This window comes from Periplaneta americana, chromosome 9, assembly GCF_040183065.1.
Source record: "Periplaneta americana isolate PAMFEO1 chromosome 9, P.americana_PAMFEO1_priV1, whole genome shotgun sequence".
NCBI classification, from domain to species: Eukaryota; Metazoa; Arthropoda; class Insecta; order Blattodea; family Blattidae; genus Periplaneta; species Periplaneta americana.
In genome coordinates this window covers 93,941,261-93,960,155 of record NC_091125.1, presented here as the reverse complement: position 1 = coordinate 93,960,155, position 18,895 = coordinate 93,941,261, and the positions used below count along the sequence as shown (strand labels likewise).

At 36.4% G+C, this 18,895-nt stretch overlaps 2 protein-coding genes across 2 annotated transcripts in view; one reads left to right on the top strand and one right to left on the bottom strand.

Annotated features, from left to right (window-relative positions):
• LOC138706260 (fatty acyl-CoA reductase wat-like) overlaps nucleotides 1–18,895 on the top strand; it is a 235,414-nt gene that overhangs the window by 92,032 nt on the left and 124,487 nt on the right. The gene's annotated exons all lie outside the window — the stretch shown is intronic.
• LOC138706262 (putative fatty acyl-CoA reductase CG5065) overlaps nucleotides 1–18,895 on the bottom strand; it is a 94,224-nt gene that overhangs the window by 38,643 nt on the left and 36,686 nt on the right. Inside the window, exons 4-6 of the mRNA XM_069835342.1 lie at nucleotides 18,245–18,390; nucleotides 8,152–8,261; nucleotides 1,792–1,987 (exon numbers count right to left, since the gene is read on the bottom strand). Coding sequence (XP_069691443.1) covers nucleotides 1,792–1,987; nucleotides 8,152–8,261; nucleotides 18,245–18,390 — 452 coding nt within the window. The remainder of the gene's footprint in view (nucleotides 1–1,791; nucleotides 1,988–8,151; nucleotides 8,262–18,244; nucleotides 18,391–18,895) is intronic.

Below are 18,895 nucleotides of genomic sequence, written 5' to 3'. Positions count from 1 at the left end.
ACAAAGTGGAAAAATTTCTGAGATTTATGGTTTCGATATTAGCACAGTCTAGTATATACAGTCGCGAAGCTTGGGGTGATTTTTTGCATTTCTCGCGATAGTTGCTAGCTGCTTGGAGCGCTGTGTGTACTAGGAACAATAGACTGTGTCACTGCCATCGTGATCTAATACAGGCCGTAAGGGAGACCATGTGACTCGCTTAATCCGATCACGAAGGGCGGCGTTTCAACCATATAAATTAATTGGAATGCATAAAGAGGAACATATATTTCTCTAAAATGTAGTGTAATTGCATTAATAACATTTAAAACAATGATTAGGAGACACTTCAGACATAATTACTTGCGAGTTAAGGTGTAATATTATTTTTGGTGTGAAAATTACGTTGTTCGTATGCGTACCTTCCTTTATTTCGATTAAGTATTGCGAAATTATTGTACATTCATTTATGCACGATTCAATCATTTTCAGTTGCACCGCACGAATATTTAGATATATTGAAATTATAGTTATGTTTACTGTCCCAGTTGCCCCTTTCTGTCTAATTTTAGTGGTCTCCAGTGCCCTGCCATTCATATGGAAATATTATAGGTTATGTTTACTATACCTTATATTCCTAAATTCGCAATTATACATTATAATTAAGCATAATGTCATGTATGATACTCCGCACATTCAATTTGTCTGTATTTTAATACTACAATTGAGTATTGAATTATTGTATTTATCTACTACCTAAGAGACGAAGTAACAATAATACGTACACTAATTTCATAAGAGTGGGATGATAAATTTTCTGTCTTCATCAAGGAAGGTAGATGTGCTATATTAAAATCAAAATATAAATTCTTTTTTATTAAACCTCAAAATAACTTCCATTCTAAACTTACAATGTTGATGCGAAAAGATTATGTTAACATGTAAAATTCTCTTCACATTAAAATAACACAGTTTTGTAATAATTTCTGCAACATATTATGCAACAAGAAGTAAAGGGAACTTATGGACACATTACACTAAATAAAACTTAGCTATGATACGCAATAAAGTTATAATATAATAATTCACTGAACTCCATACCCTGAAATAGAAAACACGAACATATATTACGGCCTGGCCTAGACCGAAAAATTATTGACTGTGCCGTATTTCGCTTTGTTGTGAAAAGTTGTTTAAACTGTGTAATGTTCGTTATCGGTTGTAATAACCGTAAATGGCTAAAATACAATAATTTGAGTAATAATATGGGACAAGGAGACGTTTGTAGCACTATAAATTCTAAGAAAAAGAGGTGAGAGTTATCCTTCCGAAAGACCCAGGAAGGTGAGTTTATAAAATATAATATATACTTTACGAAAATAATATATAAACCTTATGTATTTCGTATTTCATTAGTGGAAGGAAGGTGTTAATTTTTCAAAAGAACACGATATCAAAAGTACAATATGTTTTATCGTCTGCTAGGGAAAGAGTCTGTGATGAGCCGATAGTAGCGATCCTGGTGGCTAGCAACTATCTATGGATGCATATTTCAACTGTCTGTTTGCATATTTAGTAAGTATTGAGCTTCGCAACTGTATATACTAAACTGTGATATTAGCGTAATTTGAAAGGATCTTACCGATCAGTAGGCAAAGACAACGTAAACACTAGAACACGAACGTGACGGCTACTTTAAAACCTGCTTTGGACGTAGGATCTTGTTCCCTTACTTAAGATATTTATTTGAAATCGTGCAGTAGGTTTAAGAGTAGGAGTCTGACCGCAACCACCTGATCATTTTTTTCTTACCTTGACTTGTTGGCGACTTCCCAGGCAGAGGCGATGAGCGCACTGATAGTCATGTCCACGGGTACGATGTTTGCCACTGTCTTGGGGTCACAGTGCAAACTCCTGATATACCCCAAATACGCAGCCGTCACCAAACCCGTAAGCCCTTGCATGTTGTCGATCCAACCGCACACTGGTTCAGCTCGCGTTGCCCCAACTGCAAAGTAACTAATGTATGCAGCAATCGTAGGCTGGGACATTTTAATTTTTTTTTACTTAAAAACGCGGGACATTTTGTAAAAAAATGGATACAATAAAAAAATTGCAAATTTTAAAATAAATCCATTACATACTTCAGAAGCACATTTTAACCAAATTACAAAAATACATCCTAATGCCCATCTGGCTACCCTTAAAATTATTATTATTATTATTATTATTATTATTATTATTATTATTATTATTATTATTATTATTATTAAAATACAACTTGATACTAGGTACTGTAAACAACAGTGAAGATATACTTTAAGATGCATTCAAGTATTTCTCAGTTTTATGCATCTCCTCAAGACGTTTCTTCTCTTTTGATATTAGGGCATGGACCTCAGCACAAGACAAGTCCTTAAAATGGGTCTTTACAAATGTTAAAGCTTTCACAGTCTCAATTTTAAGTCTGTTTTTCTCATCTGTCCACAGTGCATTTATTAAGGGGGGGGGGAAACACGTTTAACAGCTGCATTGGATCCTGGCAATGCTAAACAAAGGCTGTCAGACATTTGATATTCTTAGAATCTATGTCCTGACTTTTAAAATGGGTAAACATTTCACACCATTTTTCACTCACACTGCAATCATTTGTTCATTCCATATTTCAAATTTAGTTTCACAGTACTGTTTTAAACTTGAAAACTACTAAAACAAATCTTCATTCACAATAAAATGTGTCTTCATGAACATATAGCTTTCTTGTATGATCTGTCATGTCACAGATTCTTTTTTTCTCAAAATTGATCCAGTCCAGAGTCCTAAGAGGTGTTAGAAATGGTGTACATCACTCCTGAATATATTCAATGCAGGTGTCATAGAACTCTACTGCATAGTTCTGAAATTTTTTTAATGTTATGTATCCATCATTTTCTACTTCCTGCAATTGATTTTTCACAGTAGTGGTAACAAACTTCTCTGTCTTTCTGCAGTTTAACTTTTCCAACAATTTGTTTAGTTCATCCTTTACGTCAATTATTGTTATATCTTGTTTTTCAACAGATTTGATTGTATCAGCAAAGGTTTTCAGCTGGCTGGAAAGGATATGTAAGAGGGTTATAGAAAGAGGATTTTGAAAGAAATGTTTAAGACTGATAGGGCACTTGTCAATGGAAAAGAAATAAGACTTCAGTGGATGGAACATATCAACAACTCTCTGGACTGCAGGCAAGAAAGACAACCATCTTGTCTTGCTGCTATTTTATACTCCGTATCGGTAAATTCACAAAATGATTTGTTCTTCAACTCATACACAATAAATATGAAACTGCTGGTAAATCTTGTTAATTACTGATGGATGATCAATAAGTAAGCAGTCCGCAGCAGTCTGTACAGCATTATGTATCACATGTGCAGGACAACCAATACCAATCAAATTATTTACAGTTCTTTCCTGCATTTTAAAATACAGATTATTCTTTCCCTTTCCCTTCTTTCCACCAAAGTTCATATTTGTGTTACTTGCTGATATAACAATAACCTTTTCAAGGAGGTCTGACTTCTGTAACAATTCATACACATAAAAAAATTGAAGTTCTGACGATTCACTATGTAAATTGACTAATGTAACACTTCCACATTCACAGATTTTTCTGGATAATATTTCACTACCAGAGGCACTAATTTGTTATCCAAATGGATGGATGAGTCAATTAACACGGAGATGAAGTGAGGTTCCTTTAGTTCTTCGGTGCTGGAGCCCGAACTCATTTCACCGGCATTATCTGTAGTAATGTCACGAGAGGTCTGAGATTTGCCGATAAATCCAGGAGCGAAGCGAGTGGATTTATCTGGGAAATCTCAGACCTCGAGTAGCATTTATTAGGGCTGTTTCGTGAATAAAATAAAAATGTAAATAATATATCCCAAAAATTCGATCACAAAATGTTAATAATTGTTTATTAACGAAAAATTAACCTATTCAAGCATTGTGAAGTTGAAATACTCGTAGATGAATATCGATTACTGCAATAAAGAAATTCGATGTTATTATTCAGTAATGTGAGGAGAGAAATACAGGTTTAACAATGTTAATTACATGTACTGCACTTTTCTCTTATTATTATAACAGAAATATATTTTCATTATCTGCTGAAATCATAATTTAATTTAACAGTAACAGTGGGGACAGCTATATACCAATGCTTAATTATTCACAGCGAGACATGTTGCTACACAGTGAAGCCATCTCTGTATAGATAGGCCTAATTAAAACACGAATTTTATTACGCCATACGGAAGGCAGTTTGATGAAAAGACCTTATTATTACTATGCAAGGTAATTGGGTTTGATATGCGATGATGTTACATAAATTTGAACATATGACTTTCTATTAATTGTTTCATTTCATTCACAAAATACAAATTTTATAGGCTACTTATAGGTTATGTTACCTGTGGGAGCAGGACCAATATCAGCTGTGTCTTATTTCGTGTAGCACTGTCGTGTAGCACTGATTGCAATCAGTGCTACACGAAAGCATTTTTACAGCTCGACAAACGCATTCTCGCTGTAGTGTGTAACGGAACTAAAGCTGCATCTACACAGTTCAATATTCCAATCGCGTATGCGTGCAATCTGGGAAGAATATTGAAAGAATCAAGTTTAAAAGATACGTTCAATTAAGATGCATGAAGATTTTGTGTCTACATGGTGCGCCGTTTTGAAGGTCGTCTTTACTGCGATTAATTAATATTAAATATCAATCTTGCATTCATTGCTTTAAAGTTGAAAGAGAAGTTTAAACGTGTAGCTGCATTTTAATGTATTCATGATCATCAATTCACGGGGAAACAGTTGGCGAAAACGACTCAACAAAAGGACGACCATGCGATAAATTGATAGCGATAAATCTAGCTGCAAAAATTATCGCAAAGTGTGACTGTGATTGGTTAGAATTCAAAATTTCATTACACTTCATTGGTCAAAAATGGAATGAAGTCATATAAACGAAATAGTCACCTTAATGTCATTCAGACGCTAAATATACTAAGTTGTTGATAAAGCGTCGTAAAGTATACATACATACGTACATAGATACATACATACATACATACATACATACATACATACATACATACATACATACATACATACATACATACATACATACATACATACATACATACATACATACACACACTTGGCGGCAAAAAGAATGGGCCGACTCTTGGTCGATAGAAATGCTAAGTTCTATCGTGCGGTTCACTCGTGTAAACGTAACCCAGTGCAAGGCATTGCTGTGGTGTCTCTTCATTGAAAGTCATCCGTCTATAATGTAGTGAACCTTGCGAGCAGTGTGTGGCCCAGTGGTAAGAAGTCTGACATCCAAGAGGTTGTGAGTTCGTCTCACGGTACGTTAAAATTATTTTTCATTTTAATTTTTACTTAATTTATTAGTTTAAATGTGAAATGGCATTTGTTCACAAACTTCGTTACGCCCGCCTTTTACAAATATTATTGCCCATCACCTGTGGGCTATTAATAGGCGAGACCTGGCCTGTATAAACAAGAATACTTGGTTCACATCCAAAAAAAAAACGGACCCATATAAAACACAAATAAATACTTAAATTAACGAAAACAAACTATTTGTTAATATATTAAAAAAAACGGCCTGTGATGGGGACTAGTATCTCGTCCACAAACCACCTGCGTCAACAACTGCCCTCGTTCTGCGCGGCATAGAGTCCACAAGATTATGGAACAGGTCTAAATTCTTGGCTATCTCCTCCCACGCATCTAGAATTCTGTCCCACAATTCCTCAGGTGTCCGAACTGGTGGTTGCTCTGCCCACTTAGAGCGTAGAATCCTTTTGACTGCAGCCCACAAATTTTGAATCGGATACATATCTGGTGAATTTGGAGCCCAATAGACTGGGTCGACATCACGCCTCCTCGTAAACCATCTTTGAATCCGGTTGGCGGTGTGTATCGGATGATTATCCTGCTGGAAGAAAAGTGTTCCTTCTGGATATCGTTTTCGGGCGGAAGGGATCATTACATTTGCCAAAATGTGTTCGTAGACTTCTGGCATAAACCTCCCGTGGATGCGTTCCAGAAGTCCTGCCCCATCGTATGACATCCACCCCCAACACGCGACCCTCACGCAACCCGACTTGTTAATAATTCGTCTCACGAAGCATTCATCGTATCGGTGGCCATTCATACAATAAACTAGGGCAGTACTATTGTTGCTATTGGAGACAATTACCTCGTCGGAGAAAATGACATTTCTCCAATCGAAGTCCTGTCAGAGTAGCATACGCAGAATAACCTATGCGAACCAGGGCAAGGAGTTATTGTTTCTGTGTCATCTTCAAGCGTAATGACGAGACAGAACGTTGTATTAACAGATAGCAGTATTACTTGAAAGAGAGAGGGAGGTTTATTATTTATTAGAGTTTGGGCATATTCTAAGAGATATCGCCACATAATTATGGCTTTGCGAGACACATATGATGGCAATTTTGTACTTAAGAAAAGAAGATTGGGGGAGATTCGAACCTTGAGCTACTACTGTGAACTTGTTCAATAGACCAATGCCGTAACGATTTACGCTACTGTGACAGTTAATATCGGTTCGGCATAGTAGGCCTGCGTGGTTTTCCTGTTCATATTCGCTCCGGTTGATTTTGTATTTATCAATTTTATTAATATTTCACTCTTCAAGGGTACTGATGTATCTAGAATCAACCTGCCATTTGATTTTATAACATATTTTAGACTCTTAAACAAAATACAGCAAATTTAAATGGTTTAATTATGTGTTACCTGGTGAACTACGGCTTTGACGAGACGAGCATGCGCAATGTTATGTCTCTGGAACTTAGAAATTGTCAGCGGCTCATTATTTTTACAGCTAAGTGTAAATACATACATACATACATACATACATACATACATACATACATACATACATACATACATACATACATACATACATACATACACACACATCCAATATGATTTTCAACAATGCATTCTTGTTTATGGAAGCCGTTAAATTTAAGCAGTGTCATAGTATAATAATGTGATACCGGTATTACAGTATTATAATTATGCAGCTGCACACTTTCCTTTCACTCTCGCCGCGACCTCGACAATGCGAATTCCGACTTGCACAAGGTGTACAAGAAGAAACTTCAGAAAAAAATTACCAACAAGTGTTTTAAAAACAAAAAATAATTTTTCACTGTGAAGAAAATTAAAAAAAAAAAAAAAAGGAAATAGAAAGAGAAAGAGAAAAAATTTGCCGTCCCCCTGGAAATTGCGGCCCTAGGCAACTGTCTAGGTTGGCTAGACCTAAATCCGACACTGGGTGGGTGCACCACTGGTTGTTGCGTCACAAACACCTTCAGTACGAAATTTCTATATACAAAAATTGAGCAAAGTCCCTTGTCTTTTATTCATATTAGTCTAATATTCAGATCTGTATGCCTATTACTTTTTAAAAATCACGATACTCGGGTTTTGAAACAAGCACGTACACACTTCGCGAACTTGCGAAGGGACAGTATTCACTATGACTGTTCCATATCGAGAACCGGATACAGACTGCCTGAATCTTCAATTTTAGCGAACAATTTGTTTATACTTTCCAGCTAATTGATCAGTGATATGCAACACTTGTTACTTCGTGTGGTTTTGAGACAGATAATTTGTCGCCCATTGCTGTAATCTGCTTGCAGGCATTTGTTATGACCGGTCGTAAGCAGCGGTATTCTTTTTTCCGAATGTTGAAAGATTTCTAAGGAAGAAACTAACCTATTGAATGATGCACGGGAAGAAATGGTGAACAAGAGAAAAGTCCTAGGTAGAAGAAAATACCGGATGATACATAACATTGAGACGTATGGACCGTATGAGGAGACAAAGGGAAGGGGGGGAAATAGAAAAGTCTGAAGAATGTTCGGTTTGCACATATCACATGAAAAGTGGCCTTAATTGCATAGAAGTCTGAGACGATTATTCATAAGTATTTCCCTTCTTCCATTTTTGTTACAAATAATTTTTATATTATGGAGTAGTAGGACAATTTGGTATAATCGGTATTAAATGTGTTGGCAGCACCTTGCAGGATTTCTACAGCTTAAGATTGTGTGCATATATACCTATGGCAGGCCTAAAAACTCCAATGGGCATTCCAACGCCTTGCTCCCACAGCAAGTGTTCGGCCATGGCTTTGGTGTAGACGTACGTGTTTGGCCATTTTTCCAACAAGCTGCAAGCATAAATATCATCACAATCAGTTAACTTAGTTATGCATTAGTCTTAGCGTATTCTTTCTTCAGGAATAAGACAAGTTATAATGTGTTTAACACTCTAGCTTTCCCAACTAGACCAGACGTCTGCAAAACCGTACTAGCGAGTAAGCCCCTGAACGGAACCGAAGCCAGTACGTAATGAGTGCACTCCGCCTTACCCATCCCCACCCGTACTGTACTCAATGTTTATGCGCAAACGAAGAGCAGTGGCGGACTGCCATTATCACTGTGTTGGTCGGCGTGTTCCACCGTTTCACAATGTCTTCTAATCATGGACGTAGTACATTCAAGGATGAATAGGAAGAGAAATTTTTTGTGTTAGTGGGGAGAATGTGAAATGCTTAATTTGTTCGAAAATTCTTAAGGGTGTGTTAAAATTCAAAATGCGACGACAATACTCGACTCTTCACAAAGAAAATCATTCAATTACAGGCATGTTTGACATGTGAAAATAATTTATTTTGGGGCTAATGTATCTGTATAACATTTGGTTATATGTACATAATAATCAGGATATTACAATACGTTTACACTCAGTTCCGCATGATATACTTATAGTTTTTTGTTTAATTTTAGGTGAAATGCTTAGGCCTACATATATTTTGATAAATAAAAAACAAGAAAATACAAACACAAATCATATGTGTTCTCAGTCTTAAACAAACAAAGCTTCTTGCTAGCTATGTTCTACCTTGGAATATTGGAAAATCAATTAAGCCCTTTACAGAAGATCATTTGTAAATTTGTGCATACAAGACATTACTAAAGTACTGTGTCCAGAACAAAGTCGAAGGACGAAAGCACAGATAGAAATGACAAAGCTCACCTAGCCATTTTCATCCGAGGAGTTAATGAACATTTTACTGTGTCTGAATGTCTTCTAGATGTAATTACAAAATACAACTGGAGAAGATCTTTTCCAGGCACTGAAAGGCACCATGGAACAGAAGAGATTGAATTTGCAATGGCTTGTGTCAATAGCAGCAGAAGGGACTCCAGCTTCATAGTATATCAAATAATATACAAACGTATGATACTTCTTATTCTTTTGATGTTATTATTTGTAAACATAAGCAGACCGTTGCCGCGATCCCCCACTGATCGCTTCCGTCTGTTGAGGTACGAGTCTCTTTCACTTCTCTAGTTTTACAGCACACTGTGTTCGGCGGGCAGCATCGAGAGCACGAATGTCGATACGCTTTTTGGAGACCTCTGGTCTAGACTAACAACAAACTTCGAAGGCATGTGAAGACTGAACCAATACAGATGAGAATACTCACAAAAATTTGACAAACTACAGTACGTATCAGAAGATACAATTGAACTTGGTTGTATCGAGCACAATTATAAGGGAACGTTCAATACTTGAAGGTTGGACAGGACTTTCAAATTTTGTACACTGAAAGGTCGCATTTGTAACAAATTATCTGCAAAAAAATTCTAAATCGACCTATAAGACAATTAAATAATGTTTGGAAAATTAGTAGTAGTTCGGTATTTTGGAAGCCCTGATGCTATCGCTCGGAAGAAGGCCAGGTTTGTGTAGTAACAGAGTCGTGAGGCAGTGGCGGGTTAGTACGGAGTCTGACATTGGACATAACAGTGTACTGTAGCTAAAGAGCTTAGGGCTGGGGGCGGAGCGGTTCGGTTCGGAGCAGGTACTGTTACGTCATCACTAAATTGATCCGCGTACAAATTTGTGGCGGCAGATTAAAAATTTTGATAGATTGAGTCGATTTTAGAACATACTTGGGTCCACACCTGTGGAGTAACAGTCAGCGCGTCTGGCTGTGAAACCAGGTGGCCCGGGTTCGAATCCCGGTCGGGGCAAGTTACCTGGTTGAGGTTTTTTCCGGGGTTTTCCCTCAACCCAATACGAGCAGATGCTGGGTAACTTTCGGTGCTGGACCCCAGACTCATTTCACCGGCATTATCACCTTCATTCCATTCAGACGCTAAATAACCTAGATGTTGATACAGCGTCGTAAAATAACCCAACAAAATAAAAAGAACATACTTGGAACCAAGCGTATTTTAAGAGCATTGTAGTAAAGAGCTTTCACTTTGCCAATTGACGAGAAAAAATTGCTTCTCTTCATTGCAAAATGGAGGTTGCAAATTTTATGTGCGTGATTACAGCTATTTTCGGAGTTATTTTATATGAACGGCGTATTTAAGTTTCAATGTTATATATGGCAGACGAAATAAAATTGATAAAATAATTTATAATACTAAGGGCTAATAAATAATCTAATCCAATTACGAATTAACATGTGAGGTAAAAGTTAAACGCTGCAGCTAAGTAAAAAGGAAGATAGAAAGAAACGAGCTCCATGAAGCTCTGCCAAAACCAATGTCATTGTTGTCATCCTGCATATTTAAGTTCTGAGTGTTGTCCTTATGTGCCCTTTTTACGTGGTTCCACAAATTTGAAGTGCGTCCGCCTGTACAATATACTCGACTGCAAATGTTACACTTCGCCGCAGACTTTTCCCAGGACTACAATCAAAATACTGTCATGCAGTGGAGGATTTTCGTGGCATTGTAGCCACTTTTTTTTTTAGCAAAAACAAAAACTAGAATAAAAACTAATTAGGGCTACGTATTAAAACGTGACGGAACATTGAGTTTAAATTAGTATTATAAACTACATATCAAATTAAATAATTAACAGTTTAAATTTGAGAAAACAACTTCCAATATGAACAAAACAGAATAGCAGAAAACAATGTCATCGACCTAGGCCAGGATCGAACCCGCAATCTCGATTACAGAAGGCCGCGCTATACCGACTACGCCACCGAGGCCGACTGATTCTATTTTAGCAGGATAATCATCTAGTACACACATATCAATTGATTCGAGACTGGTTTGCGAGGAGAGAGGATATCGGACTAATAGACTGGCCTCATCGATCTCCGAACTTGGAACCCTTTGGAGAATATTAGGGTACAAGTAAAGAAGCATAATGCGGAAAAATTGGCCCAATTCCCCTCAAAGACGTCTTAATGATTTATAAGATCGTCCAGGATAATTTGGATGCTGTGGCTGAGAACAATCGCTGTTTGAAAAGAGTAGTCGATTCAATGTCCACTCGATTGCAAGATGTGATCGAGATGGGAGGAAGATGGACTAAATATGGAATCATGTCTTTTTTTCTATCTTTTTACTTTTAATTGTTTGAATTTTCTAAGACAGACGCCAGTAAATTTGTTTTATATGCCACGAAAGATATTTTTGTTGAGAATAAAATCTTTATTTCTTTCCATTTGCAGCCAAAATGTCATAATAAATGATAATATCGTGGCATAATACATTCCTGAACCTGATGTTAATTACTAAAATGTTCATAAAAGAGACGAGAGCAATTATATTTTTCTCTCTATTAAAAAAACAAAAAAAAACTAGGTTGTGTTCAAACGCACGTCGTCATGAATACCAGCCCGGAACGCTACCGCTACGCTACAAGAGTAAAGGCTGGTTCACAATAAACCGGGAACGAGAACCAGAATGAAAACGAGAAGCAGAGGACGTGAATATGAAAATTTTTTATTCACAATAAACCGAGAACGTAGACGACTATGCATATCGATATACATGTCAATAACGATATGTAAAGTCGATATTACGCATTCTGGTGATATCTGTGTATAATTGACCAAAGACGTTCTCTCATGAGTACAAGGCAGCCAACATAAACACAGGTTAACCAACTTCGAAATTTCAACTGAAACGTTTCATTAGGTACGGTACTATAAATATGCCCATGCATCTTTATTATCACAACCTATTTTAAGTCTACCATAACGTAAACTAATTAGAGAAGAAACATTTGTAATAGAACAAATATGAACATAACAGTAGTTATTGAATTGAAGCATGAATATGTAGTGTGTAATACAACCAGTACAGTAATAAAATATGATTTACTTAGATCGGTGTTCAAAGACGCAGCTATTGAAAGCCACGCATTCTTCTTCATTTTCTCATCTTTATACGAGGCGCGCCGCTTATCGTAAACGTGAGGATGTTCCTCAACACTCAATATTAGAATCTCATCAAATAAAACTTGCTCCATGATACACAGCACTGAACAAAGTAATCTTGCTACAAAATATATGACGACAAAATAGCTTTTAGATGGCAATACAATGAATCTAGTGGGCTGTGATCGGAAACATGAACGCCAAAGTTGAAAATTGCCCAACTCTCCGTTCCCGATCCTGGGCTCCGGCAAGCTTTTCGTTAATTGTGAATGCTCACATTTAAATGTACACATTTTAACAATTTTACCGTTTTCGTTTTCTTTCCGATTCTCGTTTCTGGTTTATTGTGAACCAGCCTTAACATGCAAAACACTTCATTTTTAACTGTAGATATCAGGCCACGTGGTCCAATAAAATGTAACATCGCCTGTCTTCGAATTGTAGCGACGATACTCGAAGAGAATTTTGATTCTAGAGAGCGGTCTTTTTTTTTTCCTTGGCAGCTGTACATTGCATAATTTTATTTCGTATTTCACTATTTTCTACAATCCAGTACAGTATTTTTATTTTCCAGAATAATGATAAAAAAATCGAGAGTTTTTGTAAGGTATTTTTAAAAATTGCACTCTGTCTACATCATGTGACAAATTAAAATAGGCCTACTACATATTTTAATGTATGTCTTCTTTTACTTTTTCTTACAGGACAACTGACTTTTTGCGACACAGCTTTTAGTCCCCTCAATGATAATTGTAACGAGGTTCAACTGCACACGAAAATTCTGAAAACTATAGATCATTTCTCACAACGGGAATGTATATCGGGGTAATTAGATGCAACATTATAAAGGATTGAGTGAATATAAATTAGAGCTGCATCTATAATTTATTTAACTATAGACCTGTAACGATGATAAACATTTGAAATATGTTGCCAGATCACATTTGTTAGCAGAACTTACCACTACACGGTGCAATATTCTTGAAGAATGATGATGCTGATAACAATAATAGTAATAACAGTAATAATAGTAGTGATAGTGGTGGTGTTGGTGTTGATGGTGATAATTTTTATCATAGATTTAGAGAGATTGATGCCCCCCACGTGGGTTTGTGGATTGGCACTCCTCCGAGCTGCATTTGGGCATAGGTTTTTAATCTGCGTACTCTGAATAACACTTGAGATATTTTCCGAGGTTTTCTCCAAATTTCACTTAATGTAACGGCGAATCCTTGAATTCACATCGTCGCTAAAAATCCCATCCACATTAGATATCCACACAGTTGATGCAGCGTCGTTATACTGTATAACCAATACACTTACGGGAGTGAATCACATATTTAACGGATTATATGTTATGAACTCGAATTCATTTCATGCGCACAATTTTTTTAATGTTGTAAATAAGCTAATGTACTAATATTTTCTTGGAGAAATTTCTGTCCTAATGTAAGACATTTTAAAATTTAAATTAGAAATATGATATTTGCCAGAATTAAACATAGTTATTTCACCAACTAAAACAGAAGCAGAAGTACAGAGATTTCTTCTGCGCCAAATTGCCTGCTTTCTTGGACGACATACCACTGGTAATCCGTCGAGGACAGTGAGTGTTTCATGCATGATGGTGCTCTAGCACATTTTAGTCTTTGTACCCGCTAGCATCTTAATTGATGTTATCGTGATCACTGGATAGGTAGAGATGGAGTAATTACTTGGCCTCCACACTCATCGAATTTAATTCAATTGGCCTTTCTTTGTGCGTAATTAAAGTCGTTGATATATTTGGCGGTTTTGGGTGATGGAGCAACTCTTCGCGAGGGAATTGTAGCAGCTGTCAGACGCTACACACTACCCTAGGAATTTTGGAACATGTTCGAAACTAAATTAGACAGCGGATTGAGAGCTGTATTCAGCAAGGAGGTGGATGTTTTGAACAATTCTTATGAGAAGTTGTAAACAGAGAGTATCATGCTTCCAGCAATTTTCTATATTTCAGTCGGAAATAGGATCTACTTAGGCCCTATGTTATCACTAATAATTCTTGAAAACTAGTTCTTCTGCATTTTGTAGATTTACTGATGGTGTAATCAAATAATTTTGTAGAGCATATGCGCTATTGTTTAATAGAACATCTGTATCAAACTATTTGACTTAGAATTTTCTCTTGAGATTTGAAGAGTTGAAGATTTATGAATCATGTGCAGAATCAAGCCACCTAGCTACTGTATCTCTTATTGCCAAAGATGGATCACCTACAGCTTGAACATTGATTAAGAAAAAGCCTGTGGGATTTCTGAAACTTCCATTTTTTTCACTACCTGCATTTTGTACAGATCAAGTTTGGAGAATTATTTCATTAACACATTGTTAATTAGGGCTGTATATTTTGGTGATGTTGGCACTGTGATAAACTGCGAAGATAAACATGCAAAAGAGATCTGGACACTTTTCCGTCATTAGGGTCTACAAGTGATGGATAAATGGATACCACTATGACATCCTCAGATTAATTAGGGAAGTATAGAAACTTGATACAACAAAAAAGATAAACATACAAAAGAGATCTGGACGCTTTTCTGTCATTAGGGTCTACAAGTGGTGGGTAAATGGATACCACTATGCCCTCAGATTAATTAGGTAAGTGTAGAACCTTGATACTACAAAAAACTATACCAGCGAACGTTCAATGAGACAGTTGAGCACAAGAATACTTTAAGATTTCGGTAACGCTCGGGCTTATTAGTGTGAAAATATTTGTGACAGCGTTAGAAAGAGATTTTGATTTTGTTTTCCGAACATGGTATACACAAAGTTGCTTTTGTTGGTTGTTCAGAGAAATCATGTTTCGAATTTACAGTTCGTAGATATTGGAGTGGTTAAATGTCCAATATCAATCAACATCCCGAATTTAAAAGAAAACTTACAAATTAAACCAAAAGCTTTAATTCTATTAAATATAAGAGTATAATCTAAATTTAACAGAAGAAATACTGAAATCAGAAATAAACACAGAAATAACGAAACAATTGTCTTTAGAGACAATTTAATATTAGGTTCCCTCTACAAAACTGGGTTCATTTATATACCGACGGATCCTTGATCTCCAGGGAACAAGGTGCCGGTGCAGGTGTTACGTGCTGTCTCTTCTCAATTTATAGATCTCTTGGATATGGAACAACAAGTTTTGATGGAGAAATCATTGCAGTAAGTGAAATTCTCAGGAATCTTCTATGCCTCATCAATAAATTTAAAAATGGTGTTATATTGTGAGACTCCAAAGCAGCTATTCTATCAATAGTCTATAGCCACACACCTTCATCTCAAAGAGCAGAAATAACTAAAATGCTCTCTCAATTAATAACACTCAATAAAAGCATTGTATTCCAATGGATACCATCCCATTGCGGAATCCTGGGAAACGAGAATGCGGATGCTTTAGCAAAGAAGGGCAGCACTGCTATTTAAAGACCTGTTACTAAATCTACGTATTACTCTTTGGAAAGATTTATTATATCTACACACTTAGACTTCCATAAACAAAATTTGATAACACAATTTCAAGGGGAGAAAATGGAACTCTCTGCATTATAATCCACAGTTAAATCCCGATTTATCACGAAAATCGTGTACAGCTCCATTTAGATTGGCAACAGGCCATGACTGTTTGGCCAAGCAGCTGCATAGAATTGGAATATATCAGTCCCCTAATTGCCCATTGTGCAACTCAAACCAAGAAATGGATTCGGAACATCTCAAAATCTGTGCTTCAGTTGCTGACCATGACAATAACTTTGAAAAATATTGGAGTGCAAGAGGTCAAATGACTTTGTCAAACGTCTGGCATTAGAAAAACAGCAGTTTGTAGATATGGAAATATTATTGAAACATGATTTAGAAAAAAAGAACAGTAGGCCTACATATAATAACAGCTTTCATTACCGTGGTCACAAGCACCTATGATAATGCAGATAAAGCAGTGAATACTAAGGAAAAAGAAGGCGATGATGACTTTAGATAGTAACAATGGTTGAAAATGAAACTTAAGTATATCCATTCCTATTTGGGTTTTTAAGAGAGATGTGAGAGAAATTTAAGAAAAGGCCTGATTGGAAGAAAGAGAGAAAAAATAAATAAATCGAAAGAAAAGAAAATTGAAAGAAAGAAGTAAAAGAACAAATAAGTAAATACAGAAAGGGAAAGAGGACAGGAAGAAAAAAGTCAAGTGAAATGAAGTGAAGTAAAGGAAAGAACGATAATGAAAGAGAAGTAGCCTACATAGAAATGGCCGAAGACGGTGGAAGAAAGAGGTTGTGAGAACAGAAACAAAATAGGCGTAAAGATACAAAGAGAGTGACAAAAAGATACCAATATCAGAAGGAACAAAGATAAAACAGAAAGAAAGAAAAGTAGGGAAAAGAATACAGAAACGAGAGTAAGAGGAAAGAGAGAGGGACAGTTAGGCGAAAGAAAACAGAAAGGGAAAATGAGGGGAACAAAAAATAGGAAAGGGAGGCTGAGAAATATAAAGAAGATGGAAGAGGGAGGCTGAGAAATGTAAGAAATGAGATAAGAGAGGACGACTGGGAAATGTAGGAAATGAGATAGGAGAGGGAGTCTGAGAAAGACAAGAAAGATGGTGTGATAGATAGAGTGAGTCTGAAAAAATAAGAAAGAAGATAGGAATGATATGAGAAAGATAAGAAATGAGATGGGAGAGGAAGATCTGAGAAATATAAGAAAAGAAATAGAGAGGGAGATGAGAAAGAAAGAAAAAAAGATAGGAGTGATAGAAGAGGGAGACTGAGGAAGATAAGAATACAGATAAAAGAGAGAGACTGGGAAACATAAGAAAAAGTAGGAGAGGGAGACTAAGAATTATAAGAAAGAAGATAGGAGCGATAGGAAAGGGAACTGGGAAAGATAAGAAATTAGATAGGAGAGGGAGAATTAGAAAAAATAAGAAGTGAGATGGGAGAGGGAGACTGAGAAAGATAATAAATGAGATAGGAGAGGGAGACTGAGAAAAATAAGGAATGAGATGGAAGAAAGAGACTGGGAAAGATAAGAAATTAGATAGGAGAGGGAGAATTAGAAAAAATAAGAAATTAGATGGGAGAGGGAGACTGAGAAAGATAATAAATGAGATAGGAGAGGGAGACTGAGAAAAATAAGGAATGAGATGGAAGAAAGAGACTGACAAAGATAAGAAATGAGATAGGAGAGGGAGACTTAGAAACATAAGGAATGAGATGCAAGAAAGAGACTGAGAAAGATGAGAAATGAGATAGGAGAGGGAGACTGAGAAAAATAAGGAATGAGATGGAAGAAAGAGACTGAGAAAGATAAGAAATGAGATAGGAGAGGGAGACTTAGAAAAATAAGGAATGAGATGGAAGAAAGAGACTGAGAAAGAGGAGAAATGAGATAGAGGGAGACTGAGAAAAATAAGGAATGAGCTGGAAGAAAGAGACTGAGAAAGATAAGAAATGAGATAGGAGAGCGAGACTGAGAAAGGTAAGAAATGAGATAGAAGAGGAAGACTGAGAAAGGTAAGAAATGAGATAGGCGAGGGAGACTGAGAAAGGTAAGATATGAGATGGGAGAAGGAGACTGAGAAAGGTAAGAAATGAAATAGGAGAGGAAGACTGAGAAAGGTAAGAAATGAGATAGGAGAGGGAGACTGAGGAAGGTAAGAAATGAGATAGGAAAGGGAGACTAAGAAAAATAAGGAATGAGATGGAAGAAAGAGACTGAGAAAGATAAGAAATGAGATAGGAGAGGGAGATTAAGAAGATCCATGAAAGAAAATAGGAGAGAAAAAAGTAAAGGGAATAATTTCAAAATGTATAAGGCTTTTAAATAAACCTTGCTAAATTTTAAAATTCCCTCATCTCAATAGAGTGAGAGATATTAAAGTAAATTATGCTATGCAAGTAGCAATTTTCACTTACCAAGCAGTGATTCTGTCCAGGATACTGTCGGGGATGTTGTCCACGATGGTGATCAGATTCACAGCAGATAATGAGTGATTGTAAATTTTCTCGTCTATTTCTGGTAGATGATAGTTGCTGTAGGCAGTCGATACGTGAATTAGTGCCTGTTACAGAAGAATAGAATTATGGTACTTATACCGTGATAGGCTATGGCTAGGAATGTATTGAATTCGCTTAGGCTGTTTAATTTAAATTATCTCAGATTATGGCTGAGATCTAAGTCTTCGTGATAAAATGTCATCTGACAGACGCAGCTGGATGAAATAAGTTCATTAGACGGACTCCAAATGACGGGTCTTAAGTACAGCAGCGTCACTCTTATTTTCGGCTGTCAATTACGTTGCACGTCGACTATATTTTAACTGCGTGTCTTGTCGTTGGCTGCTGATGACGTTATGCACTTAGAATGTTACCACAGTTAACAGTCGGCTATTAATTAACAAGTTGTCCTGCTCGGCGGCAAGCTATCACAAATTCCATCGACGTTATATTATAACTTAGTAGTTGATGCAGCGTGTTAAATACCAAAAAAATATTGTTATTATTACTGTTACTGTTATTGTTATTATGTTAAGTCTGTTGTATTGTCCTTTCACATTAACAGATCAT